The following is a 24,057-nucleotide window of genomic DNA, read 5'->3' on the forward strand; positions in this document are numbered from 1 at the left end:
CACAAAGAAAAATTCTCTGCTGAGATTTCAAGACATTTGGTGCAATAAATAAGTTATTGCCTCCTGAATGGTTTTGAATGGTAATACAATGCATTGTAACCTGCTCAGCTTTCTCTTTTGTTTCAGAAGACCTTTGTCAAATAAGAACATTTGCTTTAGAAAGTTAATTTATAGCCACAATTTATGCTTGTACATTTCGAAATATGTCCTTTGAGAATTACTTTCAGATTAATGTTTTTACAGAGGGGTTTTTTTTTAATTTCCAATTTTTGAGCATTGCTCCAAGCTGATGAACATCAGTCTCTTATTAACTCCGGCATTCCGTTCCTTTTGGTCCTCAATAGCAATCCTGCCTTCCTAAATAAAAGGAATTCTATTGTTATAATATTAGGGATGCAGTATAAATGTTTGTTTGTTTGTTTAATTAATTATTAAATTTATATGCCACTCATCTCAGCAATTCTATAGATTGATAGATATAATCAAATGCACTATCAATCTGTGAGGTAAAGAGTTTATTCGATATTGGATTGACTTCGGTCCTAGCAGTTTATGCATATGGAGAAAATTCCATATGCATTTGATTGTATTTTGTCCCCTTTGCCAACTGGCACAGTTGAATCAGTAAGCTATTTTTCAGACAACTTAATAATCAATGTAAATATCTTTATACATTTGTATCTTAATTTATTTCTGTCCCTGTTGGTGGTTTTCTCACAATAATTTCAAGCATGCTGCAATTATTGTCAAAAATGTGGCCACAAAAGAGGTATAAAGAGGTCAAGCAGACCAATTCCTTCCTTCCTTCCAGCACTGCATGCAGAAAAGACCCTGATTTCATCCTGAACATCTCTGTATATGACTTGAAGAGTTTTTATTCTAAAGCCCAGCAGAATTATTGCCAGCCAATGAGAATAATGCTAAGCTAGGTGGACAAGAGGCATGTTCTTATGCAGAATTCTGAAACACTTTTCCTAATAAATCTATGAAGTTATAAAACATAGGAGGAAAATGTTTCAACTGAGGAGTTATTCCATTGAAATCCATGGGAATTGCTTCCCAGTAAGCTTGAAGAATAAGATTGCAAACTAATACTGCATCTCTTTTGGTGATGGATCTGGTACTCTCTGTTGAATGACTCCAATTAAAGTAAACCAAGTGGAAGCATGCTATTGTGAATCAGATCTAGTCAAATCCATCTGGTTAAACCTGATCAACTCATGGTTAATCAGGAAGGGTGAAGACAGCAATCAGCTTCTTGGATTATTTTTGGTGGGTTGGGGGATGCAAGTTCCAAGTGTGTTAGCTGAATTTTGAAAAAGATGCTTTGGTGCAGCATTATAGTTAAGGGAGGCCTTAAAAAGACACATCTTTTCTTTCCAGTAGAAGTATCCCAATATTATTTTTATGGAAATAAAGTGACTTGCTTATCAGGAGCGAGCAGAAATATCAGAGTAGTGGGCCGAAGAAAGTGTTTCCAGCAGAACTGTGATGGGCTGAGGGTAAGCTATTCCTGCGTGAACAGGACTGAGGGAAAACCAAATATGAAATTGTCCCAAAGGTGCTTTTTCAGGAGGCAACTGGACTTTTTTGTTTTTTTCTTTTGAAGATGTTTCGCTTCTTATCCAAGAAGCTTCTTCAGCTCTGACTGGATGGTGGAGAATGGAAGGGTTTGTATTTCTTGCAGACAGCTGGTCATTTGACTCCTTTTTGAGGATCATTGAAGCACTTGGAGGTTTATCTGTGTCCTCAGGGTCACCTGAGTAGTGCTAATGGTTCCTACTCAGGTGACCCTATGGACACAGATAAACCTCCAAGTGCTTCAATGACCCTCAAAAAGGAGTCAAATGACCAGCTGTCTGCAAGGAATATAAATCTTTCGATTCCCCACCATTCTATTAGAAGCTTCTTGGATGAGAAGTGAAACTTCTTCAAAGAAAAAATAAGGAAGTACCATTGTCTCCTGAAAAAGCACCTTTGGGACAAACATGACCTGGATGACTGAGAATTTCTACAGACAAACATGAAATTCCTTCAGATTCTTTAAAGCTAAATTAAGAAACTGATTAACTCACCTTTGCCCATAACTTGTTCTGTTGCTGAATGGAATGAAGAAAAAAGTCTATCCATTTTGTTACCCCTCTATTACTTGAATTACCTAAGGGAGAAATTAAAGCTGTAAATAACAGAGAATCGTTTTCCCATACTGTTTCCTTATTTCATATTGTCAGGCATGAAAGACCAGGTCCATATGTGAAGGTCCAATTAAATTGATTTATTGTTAAACAGCCTATGCACAGGAATATTCTCAACCAACAGTTAGCACCTGTTTGAAGTTAAATAAAGGCCCACAAAATTCAAGAGAGTTTGGACTTAATCTGATTGTGGCTACCCTACGTAGGTAGGCTCATCTCTCTTTTGACTCCTTCCCCAGGTTCTGTCACCCCTAGTCCTACAATATATCCTACTCTGATGGATTTAGCTATTCTGTGCATTGCATTTTCAGTCTAATTTTAGTAAACAAAGGGAGGGAGAGGAGGAGGAAGAGGAGAGAGAAAGTTACTTATCACACACGTGGCACACCAAATAGTGAGAGCCAGCAGGGTGCAGTGATTGATGTTTGTACAAAAGCAGGGCAATTCAGGTTCAAGTCAACATTCATTCATGAAATTGTGGTAGTCACCATCTTGGAGACTTAGAGAAGGAGAGATGAGAGCAGGTGATGGACAGAGAAACCAAACCAGGTAAGGAAGGGATTTTTACAAACTTTCAGATGGAGAGACCAATAGATATTGCCCCAGGCCACGTTTACATTAAAATATATTACATATCTTTTTGGAAAACCCAACTCTGCATTTACTATTAAATATTTAAAGCATTAAGCAGTCATATTCAAGCTAACCAAATAAATTTGTAAAAGCTGTTAGCAGCTTGAACATGAATGGGGGAAAAATACTATTTTCTTAATCAAGGGCATATGAAAACACAATAGAGGAGCAGTGCATCTAAACTCAATTCATCTTGTTGGTTGTTGCTGCTTGTTGGTCTTTACCAGGGTGGCATTCACTTAATTTCCCTACTGGTTTGCAAATGTGAGCACGTGCGTGTCCATGCATGCACCCGGCCTTCTGTGCATGTGCTTTGCTGATGCGCGCATCTTCCACGCATGCGGCAAGCTTCAAAAATATGCCTAAATAAGATGGCATAGAGCTGGGGTGGGTGGGCAGGCCCACCTACCGGTTCAGGCCAAACTGGCTGAACTGGCTGAATACCAACTCTGGTTAACCCTTCAGAGTGAAAATAAAATGTAATTTTTTAAATCAGGGGTAGCCAACCTTTTTATACCTACCGCCCACTTTTGTATCTCTGTTAGTAGTAAAATTTTCTAACCGCCCACCGGTTCCACAGTAATGCGCCATATATCGTCGTCTGCACATGCCTCTCACGCATTGTAGATTGGGTTTTTGGGGGGCGCCAGCTACCAGCTCTGCTTGTCTGTTACAGCTGGGTGGTGTGGGGGGAGATGCACGAGCTATTCTGGGACGAGGCTCTTTTGTTTGTGGTTGCACTATAGCGCCATTTGGTTTCACTTAAGTAACGTGAACTAAACTTATGCGTGGACGATACAAATAATATATTTTCAGAAATTTAAATTGTCATGGGAAATTTTATGAAAACCTAATGAAAATGTTTTTAAATAATGCTATGAATTTTTTTAAAAAAGTCAATTAAATTTAAAAAAAGGAAAGTGCTTCAGTATTGGACAAAAGCCCTACCGCCCACCATGAAAGCTGGAATGCCCACTAGTGGGCGGTAGGGACCAGGTTGACTACCACTGCTTTAAATGGAATCTAGATGCAAATAGGCAACTGGTGATCCACAAGTGTCACATTTGCAGAAATATTGGTCCCTAGGAGCAACTAGGGTGTCACAGTCTGTTCTACTTCATCACCATCTATTATCACTGCCGTTTAACCTTATTCTGTCTTTTATGCTGGAATTCAGTTTTGGCTATTTTGCCATAGAAATAATCCAGCTTGCTTTGACTTGTAAAGCATTTTAGAAAGGTTTTGAAACAAACAGGAAGGAAGATTTTGCTCCACTCCGTGAAATCTTTTAGAGCGGGGATGGGATTCTGTTGCTGAAGTACAATTTCTACCATTGCTCATTTTATTGGTTGGGGATGCTGGGAGTTGTAATTCAACAAATATTGACAAGCTATTGATTTTCTACCACTGCTGAACTCACAGGGAAGTAAAAAGTTACAGTTAAACTGATTTCAAGGTGCATATGATTTATAAAATAGAGATATGATATTAAACATGTAACGGGATTCAATAATCGTTATTGTGAAGCTAAACGACTATGCAATTCTTACAGGGAACTAAATACTAGCAATTATAACTTCTTCTTAGCTGAAACTTAAACTTATTAAAACAAAACAAAAATCCTATGTAGTACAAAACTACATATACACTGTGTGTGTGTGTGTGTGTGTATGTAGTCTCAAGATGATGTCAAATAAACTCCTCTCTATTTCTCATTTTTCCATTCTTACAGACATTTTGTCCAATTGCCATGTCTGCATTCATAACTTCAGTACACGCTTTCCTTAATGTATACACTTTTTCAGGGAAAATTCATTTTTTATACATTTTGTGATTTCTTCCAATATAAATCCATTTTTGTGGATTTATAAATCCATCCAAAAAATGGATACATTTTTTCTGTGCAAATTTTGAATGGAAAATGGTATTCCAGAAGTAGGACTAGGGCAAGTATAAATCTCTTACTGTTTTCTAATTAATATATATATTTGGGAATTACCATATTTTTCGGAGTATAAGACACACCTTTTTCCCAGGCGTGAAAATCTGGATGTGTCTTATACTCCAAATGTAGCCCCGCCCAGCTTCTCAAACAGAGGTTTCAGAGACTGAAAAAAGTTTCAGAAACGAAGCCCCCAAATGGAGCTTCAGAAAAGAAGCCCCCAAACAGAGCTTCAGAGGCTTTTTTTCTGAAGCTCTGCTTCAGAGGCTTTCAGAGGCAGAAAAAAAAAGCAAAAAAAAAAAAAAAAAGCAAGGCACAGAGCTCACAACCAAGGAACCTGTTGCTAAAATTCACCTCTGGGAACAGCTGATTGGGGATATTCCGGGAGGCCAATCCACCTGCCAATCAGCTTTTTTAAAATTTTCCTCCCCAAAAACTAAGGTGCGTCTTATACTCCGGGGCGTCTTATACGCCGAAAAATACAGTATGTATTTATATGACTGGATAATATGAATTAATGATCTAAACAATTTTCTCCCCATTCCTAGATACTCTACACTTGTTTGTATCTTTACGTTGACTTCTTTTTTTAAAAAAAAAAATCCCATGTTCTACAAAGCAGAGTGGTGGAAAAACAGAAGCAAGGGTGCTTAATTCTTTCTTAATCTATTTTGTCACTAAGTGCCATCCTGTAGCTGTTTTCTTGAAATACCTTTTGCCCTGGAGGGGAAAAAGAACAACATGTATAGTGATTTTACGCAGAAAAATTGCTGGAGGCATAAGTATTATGTGTGTTACAGAATTGTTAGTGGAAAGGAAAAATATAAATTCAGTAAATAAAGGAAATTCTTTTGGGTTAGAAAATTACTTGGCTCATCCATTTAGCTCAAAGTCATCTGAGATTGTTTTTCATTACCAAAAAACAAAAAACAAAACAAAAACAAATCAGCAGAATGGTACACATAGCTAGTTTTTAATATCTGATCTTGTCTCTTGATTAATTAACATAGATTTAGGCTTATTTCAATATCATATGCATATTTTAAACTATCTTATGTTTTAGGGAGTTTTCACCACATGTCTTTCTCTGCATATTTGTTATCTTAAGAAATTATCTAAGGTAGTTTGAAGAACCGTGGTGGCGCAGTGGTTAGAAACTAGTACTACATGCTATCTCTGCCCACAGTCTGGAATTCAATCCTGACCAGCTCAAGGTTGACTCAGCCTTTCATTCTTCTGAAGTCGATAAAATGAGGACCCAGATTGTTAAGGGCAATATGCTGATTCTGTAAACCGCTTAGAGAGAGCTGCAAAGCACTGTGAAGTGGTATATAAACCTGAGTGCTATTGCTATTGCTATTACTAATCCGCATGGCTGCCATGCTTGCTGGGGACTCTGAGTCCTTACACATCAGGAGGAAACCCACTAGATAGGGGAATGTTGGTCTGCATCTAGATAACCTCATCCAAGTTCTCACTGAAGTTATCTAGATGCACCATTTCAGCCTACAGGTAAGGATCAAATCACTGGATGCTACTGTGTTTAAAAGGGTTCTCTCTGCTTACAATATGGTGTGGCAAGAGAAAAAGCTGTACTCTAGCCTTCTCTTTGATACGTTAGTTTTCCTGTGTGGAAGAACACCCAAGTAGTGGATCCTCCACCTGCATTTAAAGCAGATTCAAGTTTTTCTCCCCAACCAAAGCTAACCATGAGCCCAGTCCGTTTGTATATGGATTTATATGTTGCTCGATGCCAGGAAGACAAACCAGATTTTGATGTTTCTGGACTTTTGTTTCTCTCCCGCTCCCTCTTCTCTTGACAGTTTTTTATCATGCTGTTAATTATATTTGTGCTGGAGCTCACGGTGGTGATTCTTTTCTTCGTCTACACCGACAAGGTACGTCAAAAGAATTCGTTTTCACTATCTTCTGTCCCTTTCAGCAAATGCCTCTCCCTTCATCAGTAAGTCATGAAGTCTTTCCCTTGGCATGCAGGTCATGTTTTCCCAGACTCTACCACCTCCCTGCCTTTCAGGAATCATGTTCTCTGAATGCCTAAATATTTAATGTTCTGGGCTCCCTCTTCCTTTCCCCCCTCTTTTGAGTTTGCTTTCCTTTCAAGGTCAAGCACATCGACAACTCAGCCACTATTTAAATATGGAGCAGTTTAATGAGGAAAAACTGATGAAAACTCATGTACTAAAAAGCGGATAATAATCATCACATTAAGAAGTTCATTATGAGAAACAAATGTGCTGAAAGTCCCAAATTGGCCATAGTAAATCTAGTGTTTTTCATAGATTAGAGAGCTGCATAATCTCAGCTAAGGAATTCTGGAATTACAGGCTTCACAAGTCTCAGGGGTGGCAAATCAGAAAAGATGTTGTAGATCTAAATTAAGAAATACGAAGTTAATGAATTAGATGCGATAGCCACAAATAAAGCTTGACAATGTGTAAGTTACTTGGTAGTGCTGATAATACTTGCTAGCATTCAACAGAGAAGTCTGCTCTAATGGCATTCCTGAGGAGTGCCACCATGTTCCTTAAACTTCTCCTATTTACAGAGCTAAAAAGAGCAGAGTTTTCCAAAACTGTCACGGTAAGTCTTAATCACTATTTCCTTCCGTTGGTGTTTCTTTTTAAGTCATCTGCTCTTTCTTTTTACTTCCCTTTCCCAGCCCATGCGCAGAAACTAAAATTCCCCCCTTCCTTCCCTACCAGTTGGCACCACCTGCCAAAATCAGAGATTCAGTAACCACTTAATCCACAGGTGCCTTTTCAAGAAGCAACTTACCTTTCTGGTTTTTCTTTGAAGGCATTTCGCTTCTCATCCAAGAAGCTTCTTCAGCTCTGAAATTCCCTACCATCCAGTGAGAGCTGAAGAAGTTTCTTGGATGAAAAGCGAAACGTCTTCAAAGAAAAATCAGAAAGTCCAGTTGCCTCTTGAAAAAGCGCCTTTGGGACAACCATGACCTAGATGACTGAGAATCTCCATAGACAGTAACTACCGGTACTTAAGTTCCACATCTCATAAAAAACTCCAAAAAGCAGCAGTTTACATTACAAAACAAAAGGAAATAGGCTATCAACTATCTTTATCTGGTGAGCGATAGGATAATAACGTTTAAATTTCATGTATTGATTTTTATATTCCTCTTCTTTAAGCAGATTAGGTTGGAAAATATTGATGATTCCATCCTCCCCATTCAAAATGGATAATTTTGCTTCTGAAATTCAATGTCAGTTAGGAAAAAGCCAGAATTGTTTGTTACAATACATTACCCTCATATTCTTTAAGATAATGGGCAATAATGTTCCGAAAAATTAACTTTGTGCCAACAGGAAATACTAAATCAACTTGTACGGAAGATAATTTATGATGTCGGTAATCGTTTTAACTTCATCTATTCTGAAGGCTTATGAATTAATTGCAGCCCTTTAAGAAGAGAAACTTACCCAAAGTGCTTTCCAAAAGTTAACTGGATTTTCTTTGTTTTTTTTCTTTGAAGATGTTTTCGTTTCTCATCCAAGAAGTTTTTTCAAATGGTAGGAAAGAAAGGGGGGGAATTCTAGTTTCTGACAGATGGGGAGAAGGCCCCAAGGCCCTTTCAGTGGGTTCATGAAGTCAAATAAATATTTTAACATTTCTCAGTTTTAATTTCTACTACATTACCTATTGGTAGATATATATCCCACACAAACTGGGTTCTTTGGGGCAGTCAGTCATTTTAACAATGTAAAGGGGTTTCTGAGGTGAAAATGTTTGAGAACCACTGGTCTTTAGGATATTTGATAAATGAAACCAAGGGCCATTGCAATGTAGATTGTTGCCCTGTTGGTAGAAGAGAGGGTAGGCAGAGGTGCTTAACCAGGTCAGCCTTGCACTATAAATAATTTACAACCATTTTGTGATATGAAGTTGTTTAAATGTATTTAGGGCTTTTTTCTCCTAAATGAATTGATAGCAAATTTTTGTATTCTCCTTTTTGCATTCTCCAATAAGAATAAAACAAGCTCCTGAAGTTGCAGGAGTGGAACAATGGAAAAAAACCTGTATCCACTCACATCAATATTTTCTTTTTTTATTGGAGAACCTTTCTAAGTTATGTATTTGTTACTTTGAAAGTAAGAAATTGAGTTTTACACTGAATAAGATCAATGTCCAGTTGTAGTTGCTGCTCTCACAATGCTCAACTCTTCTGTGTCACAGATAGTTCTCTTGTACAAGAAATCCATTAACTGGAAGTACTAGGAATTAAGATGGGGCTTCACGCATGCACCATCTGCATGCTACCTCTGATCTAATGATAAATATAATTAATATTTTTTTAGGTCACTGCATTCAATTTGATTATTTTCCAGAGCTTTCCCTTATGATTATGGACAAAATAAATTTTCATCCTGCCTCAGAAAGCAGCAGTCAACTTGAAATATTGAAGAAAATTAAGTATTTGATTTTCCATAATCTCCACAAAGTCTAGTTTGACTTCGTTTAGATGTGACTAAGTTGAGAAAGATTGTGCCATTATAGTTGCTTTCCACTGTCTTCTCTAAAATCTTCCATGTTCCTTATTTGTGAAACAGAGCCCTACCCAGGAATTCTCCTCTCCTCTCCTCTCCCTTCCTCTCCCCTCCCTTCCTCTCCCCTCCCCTCCCCTCCCCTCTCCTCCATGGATCAAGATTGTTTGATCATCCTTTGCCATCTCCAAGTTGCTCCCTAAATATTCAAATTGTGCTGCTGGTCAAATTAAAGGTTATCCCCATATATGCCTGCCTGATTCAACTGTTTCTTGGTATCCCCATTTCTACTTCTCTTTACCTTCTATCGTTACTGGCTTTCTTGAGGACTGAGTGAAGGTCTACTAGGTGAAGATATGCTTTCTGGAGGTGTACTAATAGTCCTTGATTTATAACCATTCGTTTAATGATTGTTCAAAGTTATGGTGCTGAAAAAAAGTGACTTATGACCAGTCCTCACACTTATGACCATCACAACATCCCCATGGCTACATGATCAAAATTTGGGCACTTGGCAACCTGTGATGTATTTATGATAGTTGCAGCATCCCAGAATCAGGTGTTCACCGTTTGCAATTTTCCCAGGGGGCTTCCAATGAGGAAACTCAATGAGGGAAGCCAGATTTGCTTAATGACTGTGGTGATTCGTTTAATGACCACAACAAACTAAGTTGTAAAGTCACACACAACTCACTTATGGACCATATCATTTAGTGATGAAGGTTTTGATCGCGGTTGTGGTCAGAGACTACCTGAATAGCATAGATGGTGTAGTCTTCTCAGCACACCCAGAGTGGCAGATAGGGAAAATTGGAATCTAGCCCAGTTCTATTTGGAGGGTGACAAATTCTCTGCCTTGCTATAAATGCACTGTTCTTCCACAAAGAGCAACACACATGTTATTTTAAGATAACTACCTCAGACTTGCCTGAGGGCAAGTGTGAGCACTATATTTTCAGAGTAACAATGCTTTTAGAAATATATAATTTCAAATCTTAACTCTCTAAATAATACACTAGTAATAACTTATTCTGCCCTTCCACTTTTAACATCTGTGTTTATATTTTCATTATGGAAGTTTTCCCAAAGGCAATAATAAAGCTCAGATTTACTTGCTTTGGCAACATTGTTTATCATTCTCCAACAGATAAGTTTATTCAGATTTTTCCCTTTCTTCATCTGATTTATAAAAAGAACTTTGGTGTTGCAAACTGGGAAACATAATTCTAGGATTTAAAAAACACACACACACACTAAAAGGTCAAAAGTAATGGGAAGGTAGCTGTATTGTGAGGATTATACATATTATTGGCCCAACTTGTGGCTTCAGAATTTAAAAAGTGAAAATAAGCTTAGTAGACTGGAAGTCCAATGAAGGATTAGAACAGAATATAATATTGTCTTGGCAAATCAGGATAATATAAAAAAACAGAAGGGAGGTAAATAACAAGAAAGGATTGCAAGTTTGGCTCCCGTCACTCATCCCTGGCAAATGTCTCCTTCCTTAGACTTGTAGGCCACGGTGGCGCAGTGGTTAGAGTGCAGTACTGCAGGCTGCTTCTGCTGACTGCCCGCTGCCTGCAATTTGGCAGTTCAAATCTCACCAGGCTCAAGGTTGACTAAGTTTTCCATCCTCCTGAGGTAAAATGAGGACCCAAATTATTGGGGGCAATATGCTGACTCTAAACCACTTAGGGCTGTAAAGCACTGTAAAGCGGTATATAAGTCTAAATGCTATTGCTAGGCTTGCTTTTAGATTTCATATAGCAGCAGGTTTAGAAGTTGGACAAATAATCCACTGTTAATTACTAGCAATAAGAATTACAGAAAGAGGAAAAATACAGAACTCCATGTAAATCCAATTGGATTATATGTGGAGAAAGGAGTATTCTAAAGGATTAGCATCAGTTAAAGTAACATAATATGAACCTCCTCTGCTCAGGAGTGAAATGGAATTTAAATCATGGCGACATTTTTCATTATCATGGCTTAGTAGGACCATGATAAAATGACCATTCTTCCTCAAATCCTGTTAAAGTTTCAACAGTCCTGATTCTATTATGTACTACTTGGCTCTCTATAGGTAAAGATGTTTTTTCCATGTATGCACAACGATTAAAATCAATAATTATGCAAACTGTGCAATGTAAGCAAACTCTGAAATTTACTAAGCATACCAAATAGGAAATATGTTGATGCCATTCAAGCATTTCCCTTCCTGTACAGGATCTTTTCCCAGATGGGCAAAGTTGCAAGGGGCTGAAGATACCATTTTTTTAAAAAAGTTTGGATGATTTTAGACATTAGCCTGAAGATTTGCCTGATTTTAGTAGAGCTAAAGTTGACATCTGTCCCTTTGCTTTCCTTCCTTGTCTTGTCTCAATTCCATCCAATTTTATTTCTCTCTTTCCTTGACTCAACTGTGAAAACAATTGGTTGATATTTGTAGATAAGGAATCAGTTAATAATTATTTTTTTGTTTTGGCCAGCCATTATTTTGTAGTGTGGCTAGGTAGGTTTCTATGTATACACATTAAGTATCTGGATATATATATATCAGTGGTGGGTTCTGTGGGTGTGGCTTAGTGGGCATGGCATGGCTTGATGGGTGTGGCAGGGGAAGGTTACTGCAAAATCTCCATTTCCTCCCAATCAGCTGGGACTTGGGAGGCAGAGAATAGATGGAGGCGGGGACAGTCAGAATTTTTACTACCAGTTCTCCGAACCACTCAAAATTTCCACTACTTGTTCTCCAGAACTGATCAGAATCTGCTGAAACCCACCTCAGATATACATGTTTTAAGCATGCATATGTTGAGGGACAGATGATGTGTTCAGCCAGAATTAGCAATCCTAGGTTGACATATTAAGAAAGCAACACCTAGAAAGTTTTAGTTGGTTTATAACATTTCTTGTTCACTCTTGGGAGGATTATCTTAATTTAAGGATTATCTTCCTTTTTGAGAATATGGTAACTGGATCTATTCATGTTGTTAATGAATAATAATGTTTAATGAGTATGAGTGGAGTTAAAGTGAACTCTTTATTGGTCAGGATGCCACTGTTCCTCTGATATTAAGAAATTAAAATCATAGAACCATAAAATATGAAGGATAGAAATAATAAAGGAGAATATCTGTAGCTCAGGGTTGACATGAGGGGTCCTTGATTGTTTTCTTGCAGACATTTCATTACCCAAACTAGGTAACATCATCACTGTTACTAAGGAATTTAGTTTGTTGCCAAAAGAACCAATTAGAGAACACCCACAGAACCATCAACAACATTTTTAAAGGAATCCATTTTACTGGAGAAGAAGAAAACAACAACTCAGTACCGTTCCTGGATCTCCTGATCAGCATAGACCATAATGGCAAACTAGAAATGCAAGTCTACAGAAAAACCACCCAAGCCAAGTGCTCAGTACCAAAGCAGCAACCCAACCTCCCATAAAAGAAGCTGCGTAAGGACTTCATTTAAATGAGCCCAAATACACTGCAGCAACCTGGAACAGCAGAAAAAGGAAATAGAGCATCTATACAACAGCAAGCTCAGAGAGCACCAAGGACCTCTCATCTATACAACATATTCCAACAAAATGGATATCTAGGCAAAGTTATCCAAAAAAAAACCAAAAAAATAAAACCATCCCCACCAACACTGACAGGACAAGCTACCAGAATAAAAACTGACAGAAAACTGCACTTCTTACTAGTATTGATGGTGTTACCTAATTTGGGTAATGAAACATCTGCAAGAAAACAAGCAAGCTCAGAGAGCAGCAAGAACCCTCTCATAACAGATGGAAAGAATCTTGAGGATAATTTTATCCAACCTCCTGCCCAGTGCAGGTAGCCACTATTACCGCATCTCTGACAGATGACATTCAACTTATAATAAATAATTGTGATGAGGAAGAGATGCTGCCTAGGACAGGGTTCAGCAACCTTAAACACTCAAAGAGCCATTTGGACCCGTTTCCCACAGAAAAGAAAACACCGGGAGCCACAAAATCCTTCCCATTTCTTGAGTGGCCACAAAACTAGCATATGTAGTTGAATTAAACTTTCTGCTTTCTTCTGAAACCTTTCTTTTCTTGGATTTATCCATGGTTGGCCTACCAGGGGTTGAAAAGCTCAATAAATCACGTGCCGGTGGGTGTCACACATTGGCGGTTGTGACGCATGTTTTGAGTGACAGGGAGCCGCAGCAGATAGGTGAAAGAGCCACATGCAGCTCCAGAGCTGCAGGTTGCTGACCCCTGGCCTAGGGGAATGATCAGATAAGAATGGTGGGTGGAAGCTCACGGTGCATAAAGGCAGAGACTCAGAAACCATCCCCCCTGACTTATCAGGCTGTAAAAAAGATGGTGGGAGATTTGCACTATTAGACTTGCAAGATTCTGTTAATGTAGCCTTACAATAAAGTTCAAAATCGCTCATGTTTCCTGGCTGGGAAGGCTGACCGTATCTCAGGTGAAATGCAATCGCCATCTGCCAAGGCAGCTGAACAACTCTTTCTGTAAGACACTTTTTCTTGATGTCCAAGTAAAACTTGCTCCCTTATAAATTAAATCTACTATTTGTTTCTTATTTTGGGGGGGGAAACACTGAGGAAGTATAACCCAGTCTTCACAAAATAATATTTTTGTAATTGAGGAGAGCTATCATATCTCCTACACCCTTCACTAGGTTTATTTTTAATTATGTGTTGGATTTATGTCTGGCCTTTTATTAAGGACCCTAAAGCAGTGTACATAGTGCTCTCTTGGATCATTCCCCCCACCCAACAACAACTCTTGAGGTAGGTTAAACTGAATGACAGTGATTGACCGAAAATCAGCCAGTGAGCTTCTGTGGCCGAGAATGTATTTAACCTGTGTCTCTCCATTGCCAGTTCAGTCCTTTAGCTGCTATCCCACACTGGCTTTTAGAATATCTTCAATGTTCATCTTAAATCTATTCCTTCCAGCCCCCTAATCCTTTTAGCTGCTTTTCCTCTGGACACCCTCCAGTCTGTCAGTAACCTTTTTAAAATGCAAAGCTTAGAAGTGAACACACACTTCAGTATTCTAAAACCAACACAGTATTGAGGAGACAGTGACTTACGTTGGTCTTGTCACTGTGTTTTTGTTGTTGTGGTGGCCTAGAATTAAACTGGGGGAGGGTATTGTTTTGTTTTTCTTTTATGGCAAACTAAAACTGGAGGATTACTTATAGAACTTCATGAACAAAATCCAGGCCAAGCACAGTCATGCCCACCCCCCTTCTTTACATAACCCCATCAGACCTGAAGAGACTATTCCTGCCCTAAAACAAAGTCCCCTTAATCTTGCCAGGCAGGAAGAAAAGACACACCTGGATGCAACAAACAAAAGACAGAAACGTTTCACAAATGCCCAGCAGCAGGCCTAATAAAAGAATTGCAACAATTTAGCTGGGGAGAAAACTGCAGATGTTCCATTCTAAATTGAGGACAGGTGTCTAATCTAATGTCCCACTGCTTGTTAAGGTGAGAACAGAGCATTTCAGGGCTGCTCCCATATTGAAAAGGTGCAGTGCTTTTGCCTCTCATTTACATGTAACGGAAACATCCCACCATCAACTCCCTCCAGGGTCATAGAAAGCCACCAGCGAATCAAAGTCTTAACATTTCCTTCTCCCCAGGTCACAACTTCTTTGTTCTTGTTCCTCTTTCTTCTTTGAACCCAGTGATCATTGCTTCCAATAAAGCATGATCTTCCTCCTCAGTGTTGTGCTCCATTTCTTGCCATCTACATTTCTTTGTCTTTTTTTATCTAAAACAGGGGCCTCCAACCTTGGTCCCTTTAAGACTTGTGGACTTCAACTCCCAGAATCCCTCAGCCAGCAAAGCTGGCTGAGGAACTCTGGGAGTTGAAGTCCACAAGTCTTAAAGGGACCAAGGTTGGAGACCCCTGATCTAAATCATCCTGTTAACTCATGTTCCATGTGTAGTCTACCAAGATACCCAGATACTTTTTGCATGTATTATCGCCTAGAGCCGTGATGGCGAACCTATGGCACGCGTGCCAGAGGTGGCCTGCAGCGCCCTCTCTGTGGGCATGCGAGCCATCACCCCAGTTCATCTCTGCTGCGCATGTGTGCATGCCTCCCACCACCCAGCTGGTCTGTGGGTCTCTGCTGCGCATGCATTGGGCGCATGCATATCTGCAGGGGGCATGTGGATGTACACGGGGTGGGGCACATGTGGGGGGGCGTGTATATACGTGGGGATGGGGCACATGTGCGGGGCCACACATGCATTGCATTTGGGGGGTTCAGGCGTGTGCGCTTTGGACACTCAGTCCAGAAAAGGTTAACCATTACTGGCCTAGAGAATGATCTCTTCCATTTCCATGTATGTTTTTGACTTTCCTCCCCAAAAGATTGCATTTGTCTCTGTTGAAATTCATCGTGCTGGCATTTCTTCATTTGGTCCAGCTTATCAAAATCTTTCAGAATCTTAATACTGTTCTCTAAGATGTTTGCTATCACTCCACCTACTGTATGTGGTCTTTGCAAATCCCGTTGTCCCAAGTTAGAACAGAGCACTGTAGTGGGCCCCTTGACATTTACTTCCCTCTTGAGGCATTGACATATGCTTGTTTAGCCAGCTCTGCAGCCATTTAATGGTAGCATAATCCAGCCCATATTTTTCCATCTTGTCTACTAGGTTTTTACCAAAAAAATTATCAAATGTTTTGCTGAAGTTTATGTATATATTGTTTACCACATTACCATGCCAACTAGATTGGTCTGTCAAAAAAGACAAATGGATTTGATATGAGTTGTTCTTAATACATTTATTCTTTGAAGCTGCCTCCTGCCAACAAAGAATTTTTTTCTAATTAATATGAACAACTTAATTCAAAAGCTTGGAGAGTGTGAAAGTTTTGGCTGTTGACTTTTTTTTTGTCCGTTTTCCTATTCATTTATCGCTGTATTTTAAAGCATGAGGATACATTTGTTCAATCAAGGTATGAGAATATAGAGGATTTTTAAAAGATTAGATAGTTAATTATTGAAGGAAACTCTTGCTGCTGAATATTTTGCAAAAGAAGTGGTCACAAGACCCAATGTCAGTCATCCAGGTCATGGATGTCCCAGAGGTACTTTTCAAAAGGCAGCAGGAGTTCCTTTTTTCCCCCCCATTGAAGACATTTCTGTTGTCATCCAAAAAGCTTCTTTAGTTCTGAAGAAATTCTGGATGAGAAGTGAAATGTCCAAGGAAATCTTCAAGGAAAAAACAAAATTCCGCTGCCTTTTGAAAAGCACCTTTGGGACACAAGACCCCACCTAGTTTCAAATGAGTTAACTTCAAAATTCCTTCATCAGAACTTTAAACTTTACCAGTTGTTACCTTAACAACATTTGAACAAAGGTGTATATCTTACTTTTTTTAATAGCAAAGGAATCTGTCAAAATTATATAAATTAAGATTTGAACACGTTGATTTTCATTAGAACTCTTTGTGACATAGAATTTCTTAGATTGCAGTATATTCTACTGAAAGGACACAATAGAAATTGTAAGATTTCTATTTGGCATTAGTGGACCTGCAGACAAATTGGTACATAATAAGTTTCTTAGTTCTTTAGGCTGTCAATTTTTGAAGAAAATTGCAATTAAATCCCATCAATCTTAGAAAATGAATTCTGCAATCGATATATGATCACTATCCCCTAAAACATATAAATTGATCTAACATAACAAATTGACTCAATTTCTGTTGTTACCTGTCAGGTTTATTGTGGAAAAACACTAGAAAATGAAAATACATCTTTGATTAGATCAGGATGAAAAACTGATCTGACTGAAAAATTAACACAAGAAAAAAGAGTGTTGAAAAATCTTAAAATACAGTATATTGTGGATTTGCTTCAATCTACAGTAGTATACATTTATTATTCTATTAACAATGCTGATCCTAATATAATTCTTTGTAAAAAATATTATAGTACATATTTAAAAATTATATTCAATATTTATAAATATATTTATATTTGAATATTTAGTAACAATGTTTTAAATGCTTGGGTAGTTCTTTAAGATTATGTGTGTGTGTAATTATAATCTGGTTTTATCATTTTTATTCACTTTTGTTTATGTTTTTGGATCTATAGTTACCTTTTTGTTTCATTCTTTAATAAAAAGAAAAAAAACTTTATTAAACTTCATGAGATAAATTCTTTAACATATTCCTGTGGTCATGAAAATTAATTTTAATTTAATAACAGAAGATTCTTTAGGGGTTTGTATGAACCTAAGAAAGATCAGTTTTATTTCCCAAATGTATTAGGAGAAGTTTTATTTGATATTTCCACACATACAAAGCACAATTCCTTATGAAATATTATTGAAGCATTACAAGTGAGAATATCAAAAAGAAGGAAGGATACACGTACAGAAAAATCAGGTACTACTTAAATACAGAAAAATAGAAATAGATCTATAATATGGGTGAATATTTGGAATATCTTTCTTTGGAAGTTCATAGGATATTCATATTAAAAGGATTAGTGGAATAAAGCATTAATATATTTAAAAGGCAAATTTTAGCTCCATCTCAAGTGTTCCAGTATCCTATTTAAGAATGGCATGCTTTTATAATTTACATACTGTAGCTCAGTGTCCAATTTTTATATTTGTTAAAGTTCCTAGAGGATGATACACTCTTGAAATTTTAAAACTTGGACATGTAGACATTTTAGAAGTTGAACTGACTTCCTTCCATGTTTATTTTGCAGCATATTTTACTTTATCTTTCTACATTCTTCATTGTAAAAGCTATTAATTTACATTATGCTATTTTCTCACCAAAACAATCAAGACAATTATCATAATCTACTGGAAACCTCTTATATACTGTTCTCGGCTCTCATTTAGAGCAAAGCAATGTAGCATTTGCATCTTAGAAACTGACATGCATATTACATCAGTACTTTATTAACTTCGCCAGTCCTAGTCTAATTACAAATAGAATCCAGTGCTTGTCTCACCTTTAAAACCCTTAAGAACGTCAAGCCTTGGCATATACAGAACTGTCTCTTTCTTTTGATGAGAGGCCATTTTCTGACTATCCCTAATCAGATAGGATATGGTTAAGTGGGGCTTTTTAATTGTGAAATACCGTTGGCAAGGACATCCTTTTATGTGTTTCCAGCACCTAACCAAAAGTCCCGTTTCTCAGGCCTTCTGAACCATATCACAATCATGCCCTGTTAGGTACTTGGGGATTCATTAAGTCCAGCATACCAGAACCTTTTGGTGATGTTTATGTCTCTATTTGAATTTAACTTATGTTGAATTTAACTTAGCTTATGTTGGAAAACATCTCTTTCCCTTTATATCGTCCTAGGCTAATCCTGTAAGTGATTAAAACATCTATTTTCCCAATCTCTCTCTTCCCTTACTGATTTTGTCATAAAAGGATTAACATTCCACAAAAGCAGTAATTCATGATTCCCTGATTTCTGGGCTGCAGCATGTTTAGCTTTACCTTGTGACTGTGATGTGTGGGAAGCTATCTCTAACTCCTCTAATTAGAGTTAATTAAGTGTGTTAATTATACTTTGCCAGCAATCTCTCAGCTAGCTGAATATTTTTGTCTTGGATGTTCACCATCAAGTTTGTGCAGAGCTCAGAATAGTTATGTCCCTAGCCTGATGCTCTCACTGTCTATCTTCTTTCTTGTGTGGTCTCATTTCATACTGTCCTGGAACTGTTTAGTGAATTTGGACATAAGTAAAATTGTCTAAACCTTTAATGGTTCACTAGTCTTCTTGTTTTCTTCCACAAATAGATTCTCTTTTCTGCCTGCACCTTTCTTCATTTTAACTTTCTTTCCTCCTTCAAATTCATGCAACTATAATTGTCTATCTCTTTAATTCACATGTTCCCAGCTAGATTTGCAGCCTGTCATTATTACACTACAAAAGAGAAGGTATGTCTGGAATGTCACATAACTGATTAGGAAACAATTTTTTCTGTTTTGTCCATAAAGCAGGGCTGTCAAACTCATGGCCCACAGGCCGGATGCCAGGTTTACAAAAGGGGGGAAAGTTGTGATACGTCACGTGACATGTCATATAGTCACAACCCTCATAGAGGAGATGCAGTGAATGCCTAACCTAATGCATTTCCAGCAACAGGCAAAGTCTTCATTCTCAGCCTTTGTCAATCATCTCACAGCATTTCTTGTTTTAACTTTATTATTTTTAAAATTTCTTTAATTTGCTTTCATCTTAACTGGTGCCTTAACTGTTGCATTTTTTTAATTTTCTGATTTCTACTCTGCGATGTCCTAATAAACTTGTGGTGGGAAGATGATTAAGTAATCTTAATAACTAAAGAGTTAAAGGAAAGGACATGTAAAGAATGCAGTGCCCTGTAGAGGATTTCCCCAATAAACTGTTCCAAAATTTGTATATTTGAAACATTAGTAGGATGTAGTGTCTAATAAACCAGATATGATACAAATTAGTCAGGGGCTTAATCAGCTGAACTGACAGTGATCTCAAGAGAAAACACACACACATCTCAGTAGCAAATACATTTGCATTGGAAAAACCGAGATGCAGCTATTCTGGGAAAAGTCTCATTCAGAATTGCTTTCTTAGATTATTTATAAATCCCCATATCATTATGTATTAGAGAGGCTAGTTCTCTCTAATACTTAGAAAAGCTAGTTCTTTTCAGAGATACTGCAAGAGTCTTTTGGTATCTTGAGGATTAATACAATTTTTATGCCATAAACTTGTGATTATGTAAGTTATTACCAGCCAGATTTTAACTGTAGCTGAAAGAAAGATTGCAAGACTGTGCAGAATATTGGGTACCTATGGGCATTACAGATCTTTAGCGGTATGGAATGAATGGAATTCCATTCCAGCTGTTGTTTCTCTGAGAACTATCCTTAGCTAATGAGCCAATTAGGTAGCTACCGCCAAGCATCCTCAATGAAGTCTTATTTGTCATAGACTCCAACCCAGTTACTGAATGAATCATTTTTGCCATTACTGTTGCTCCAATCAGGCTTTTTCAAGACTGTTATTCTACCTTAAGAACATTCCTGGAATCCCTGCCACATCTCTTCTTGACCTGGCCTCTCTGGAAACATTGACATCAGTCTTGAAAGCCTGTCCGTGTTACTGTGTCCCATCTTATAGACCTAACAAAATCAAGGTGGTTCTCTTGAATTTCTTTCTTACACTTTCCTCCTTCTCGGGACTAAGTTTTCTTTCTCAAAGTCCTACTGCCACTACTTGTTCATCTGTTCACTATCCCGAAGGTCAGTTCTACATTCCTTCCTACTTACTTACTAACTTCCAGAGTGTTTCCCACTTTTGCACTTCTGATAGTTATATAAAGGAAAAGTGTTTTTGTAGCTTACTGAAAGAACAAGAATGTGCTGTGCCTTGGTTTCTCCCCCTCCCCTATTTAATCCTCCATCTGTAGGATTTAATTTAATCCTAAAGTGAGAGCTAGGGGTGGGGAGTGTGTCCACTGCTATATGCATGGACATTAAATAGTTTAGGGGTTGGAAGACAGGTTGTGTAGTACAGAAAGCTGTTTCCTCTGATAGAGGTAAATAACTAGGTAGCTTCCATTGTGGTACCCTTTAGTTCTGTGAAATGCTAAGGCCTACCCAGGGGTGACTCCGCCGCCTTCGACAGGACCTATGTTTAACTCATAGAATCATCTATTGCAATGTCCTTCCTGTCGAAGACTACTTCAGCTTCAATCGCAACAATACAAGAGCAAACAATAGATTTAAACTTAATGTTAACCGCTTCAATCTTGATTGCAGAAAATATGACTTCTGTAACAGAGTTGTTAATGCTTGGAACACACTACCTGACTCAGTGGTCTCTCCTCAAAATCCCCAAAGCTTTAACCAAAAACTGTCTACTATTGACCTCACCCCATTCCTAAGAGGTCCATAAGGGGCGTGCATAAGAGCAGAAACATGCCTACCGTTCCTGTCCTATTGTTTTCTTTCATTATATCCAATTAATATAGTTATTACATACTTATGCTTATATATATATGCTTATATATTATATAGTTACTTTCATGCTTATGCTTATATATACTGTTGTGACAAAATAAATAAATAAAATAAATAAAAATAAATAAAGAAATGTAAAATTTGTTACTACCAGTTCTGTGGCTGTGGCTTGGTGTGGGGTAATGTGACTGGGTGGGCGTGGCCAACTTTTTTTTTGCTTTTAAAAGCATTTTTTCTACAACCTCTTCAGCCGAAGAGGTTGTAAAAAAATGCTTTTAAAAGGCTCTGAAAATCCCAGCTGAGTTGCCTGATCATCAGAGGCTTTTGTTTTCTTTTAAAAGCATTTTTTTGCCTTTAAAAGACAAAAAAGCCTCTGACGATCAGGCAACTCAGCTGGGATCGTCAAAGCATTTTAAAAGCATTTTTTAAACAACCTCTTTGGCCAAAGAAGTTGTAGAAAAAATGCTTTTAAAAGTAAAAAAAACCTGATGATCGCACAGCTCAACTGTGCATGGGGGGCGGGCAGGGATTTTTGCTACCGGTTCTCTGAACCACCCGCTGCCATTGCTACTGGATCGGGTGATTTCACCCCTGGGCCTAGCACAGAACAGTTTTTATACCATATGAAGATCATATTAGCATACTTACATATTTCAGCAGCTCATGATTGTTACAAAATGCTTACACTTTTTCTCAACATGGTGGCAGTATTTTTATCGAAGAGTAATGAGTTCTGCAGCTCAGTATGTATAGGCAGTCCTCAACTTCTGACCACAAATGAGCCCAGAATTTATGTTGCTAAGTGAGAAATTTGTTAAGTGAGTTTTGCCCCATTTTATGACTTTTCTCGCCCCATTTGTTAAGTGAATCATTGCAGTTCTTAAATTAATAACACAGCTGTTAAATGAATCTGGCTTTTCTTCTTAACTTTGCTTGTCAGAAAGTCACAAAAATGGATCACATGTGTCTGGAATACTGCAACTGTCACAAATGTGAGTCAGTTGTCAAAGCATCTGAATGTAAACCCCGTAACCATGAAGATGCTGCAACGGTCATAAGTGTGAAAATGGTTGTAAGTCACTTTTGTCAGTACTGTTGTAACTTTGAACGGTCACTAAATGCACTGTTGTAAATTGAGGACTACCTGTATAGCTTAATCCTTTTGATAATTGCAGGGATGCTGCACGGTGAGTTTGTGTGAGCCAGTTGTTAAGGATTTTTTTGTGGGGGTGGGGGAATGAGATTTTCTATGGGGTTTTTTTTCCTGAGGGGTATCATTCTGGGTCCTGGCAATGAGCTTGTGCTCATGCTTCAGGTAATCTGAGCACTATTGTCAGATAATTCATGATTGGCAGAGACATGGTAACAAGATCAGCCAATGAATAGGCATAGCAACTAAGTCAGCCAATGGGGACTGTTTGGAAACTGAAATGGTATTTGCTGGAGACAGCTTGGAGTCTGGGCTTGGCTTAGCTCTGAGTCTGCTGTACTAAACTGAAACTAGTCTGTCTGCTGAATTGAAACTATTTTCTTCTCTGCTGTACTCTGCCTGTGTTTTGTACTTACTTACAATCTCTCCTCTCTACCACATTGGAAGAACCACTCTTGGTATTGTATATATGTCTTATGTGTTATTATGTATATAAAGAAGTTAATGAATCCTTCTGAATCAGTTATCTGGGCGTGCTTTCTGGATGTGATTTCTGCAATAAACTCTGACAACTATGCCTACGTTCCTGTTTCTGGGTTGGCAACCACACTTTCATATTGCTGGTTGCCAGTCAGATTATCATCAGAATCAGTCATGATCTAATTAAGATAACATTTCTGGCCAATCCAGAGATCACATATAAAGTTTTAAGAATTGTGTAACTGCAGTTGAAGCTTGCAGACCTGGTGCTGCCTTCATTCTTCTCATAGGCAGAACAGTCTGAGAAACCTTTGAGGCTTGGAAGATGATAGTGGAAATATCCTAGCAAATCAATAACATTCCCCACATAGGTGCTAAGAGTGAGGAGACTGACTGATATGTGCCATTCGTTGTACCGCGCAAGAGAAAATCACAGAGAATGATTATTTTTAATGCATTAGGACATTCATTTATCTTGTAACTAATAAGGTTCCTGAAATTCAAAACTATCTTTACAAGCTAAGTATACAAGTTTGCATTTGATTCACCATATCCTGAAAAGGTGATCCCATAGAAGAATTTGAACATATGTGATCAATCTTCAACAAATCAGGTACTTAGGCTAGCTTTATTCTAGGTATAGGTATAGATTTATTTTAGGATAATGCCCTAAAACTGTATTGACTGGGTAAATTATATTTGTTACGGAAATGTAAATTATGCATAGCATGTATTTGGCTTAATTCAGCTATTTTGGTCAGGCTAATCTACCTGATGTAGTATAGTGATTTTTTTTTATAATATCAGAGTTGGAAGGGACCTTGGAGGTCTTCTAGTCCAACCCCCTACCCAGGCAGGAAACCCTACACCACTTCAGACAAATGGTTATCCAATCTCTTCTTAAAAACTTCCAGTGTTGGAGCATATACAACTTCTGCAGGCAAGTTGTTCCACTGATTAATTGTTCTAATTGTCAGGAAGTTTCTCCTTAGTTCTAGGTTGCTTCTCTCCTTGATTAGTTTCCACCCATTGCTTTTTGTTCTACCCTCAGGTGCTTTGGAGCACAGCCCGACTCCCTCTTCTTTGTGGCAACCCCTGAGATATTGG

General features: G+C 38.0%; 1 protein-coding gene across 12 annotated transcripts in view; it reads left to right on the plus strand.

Annotated features, from left to right (window-relative positions):
• TSPAN4 (tetraspanin 4) overlaps positions 1–24,057 on the plus strand; it is an 827,759-nt gene that overhangs the window by 738,895 nt on the left and 64,807 nt on the right. For all 12 annotated transcript variants that reach the window (XM_058157452.1, XM_058157443.1, XM_058157461.1 and 9 more), the window contains one exon: positions 6,594–6,668. In XM_058157452.1, coding sequence (XP_058013435.1) covers positions 6,594–6,668 — 75 coding nt within the window. The remainder of the gene's footprint in view (positions 1–6,593; positions 6,669–24,057) is intronic.

The sequence above is a fragment of the Ahaetulla prasina genome, chromosome 1 (genome assembly GCF_028640845.1).
Source record: "Ahaetulla prasina isolate Xishuangbanna chromosome 1, ASM2864084v1, whole genome shotgun sequence".
Classification (NCBI taxonomy): domain Eukaryota; kingdom Metazoa; phylum Chordata; class Lepidosauria; order Squamata; family Colubridae; genus Ahaetulla; species Ahaetulla prasina.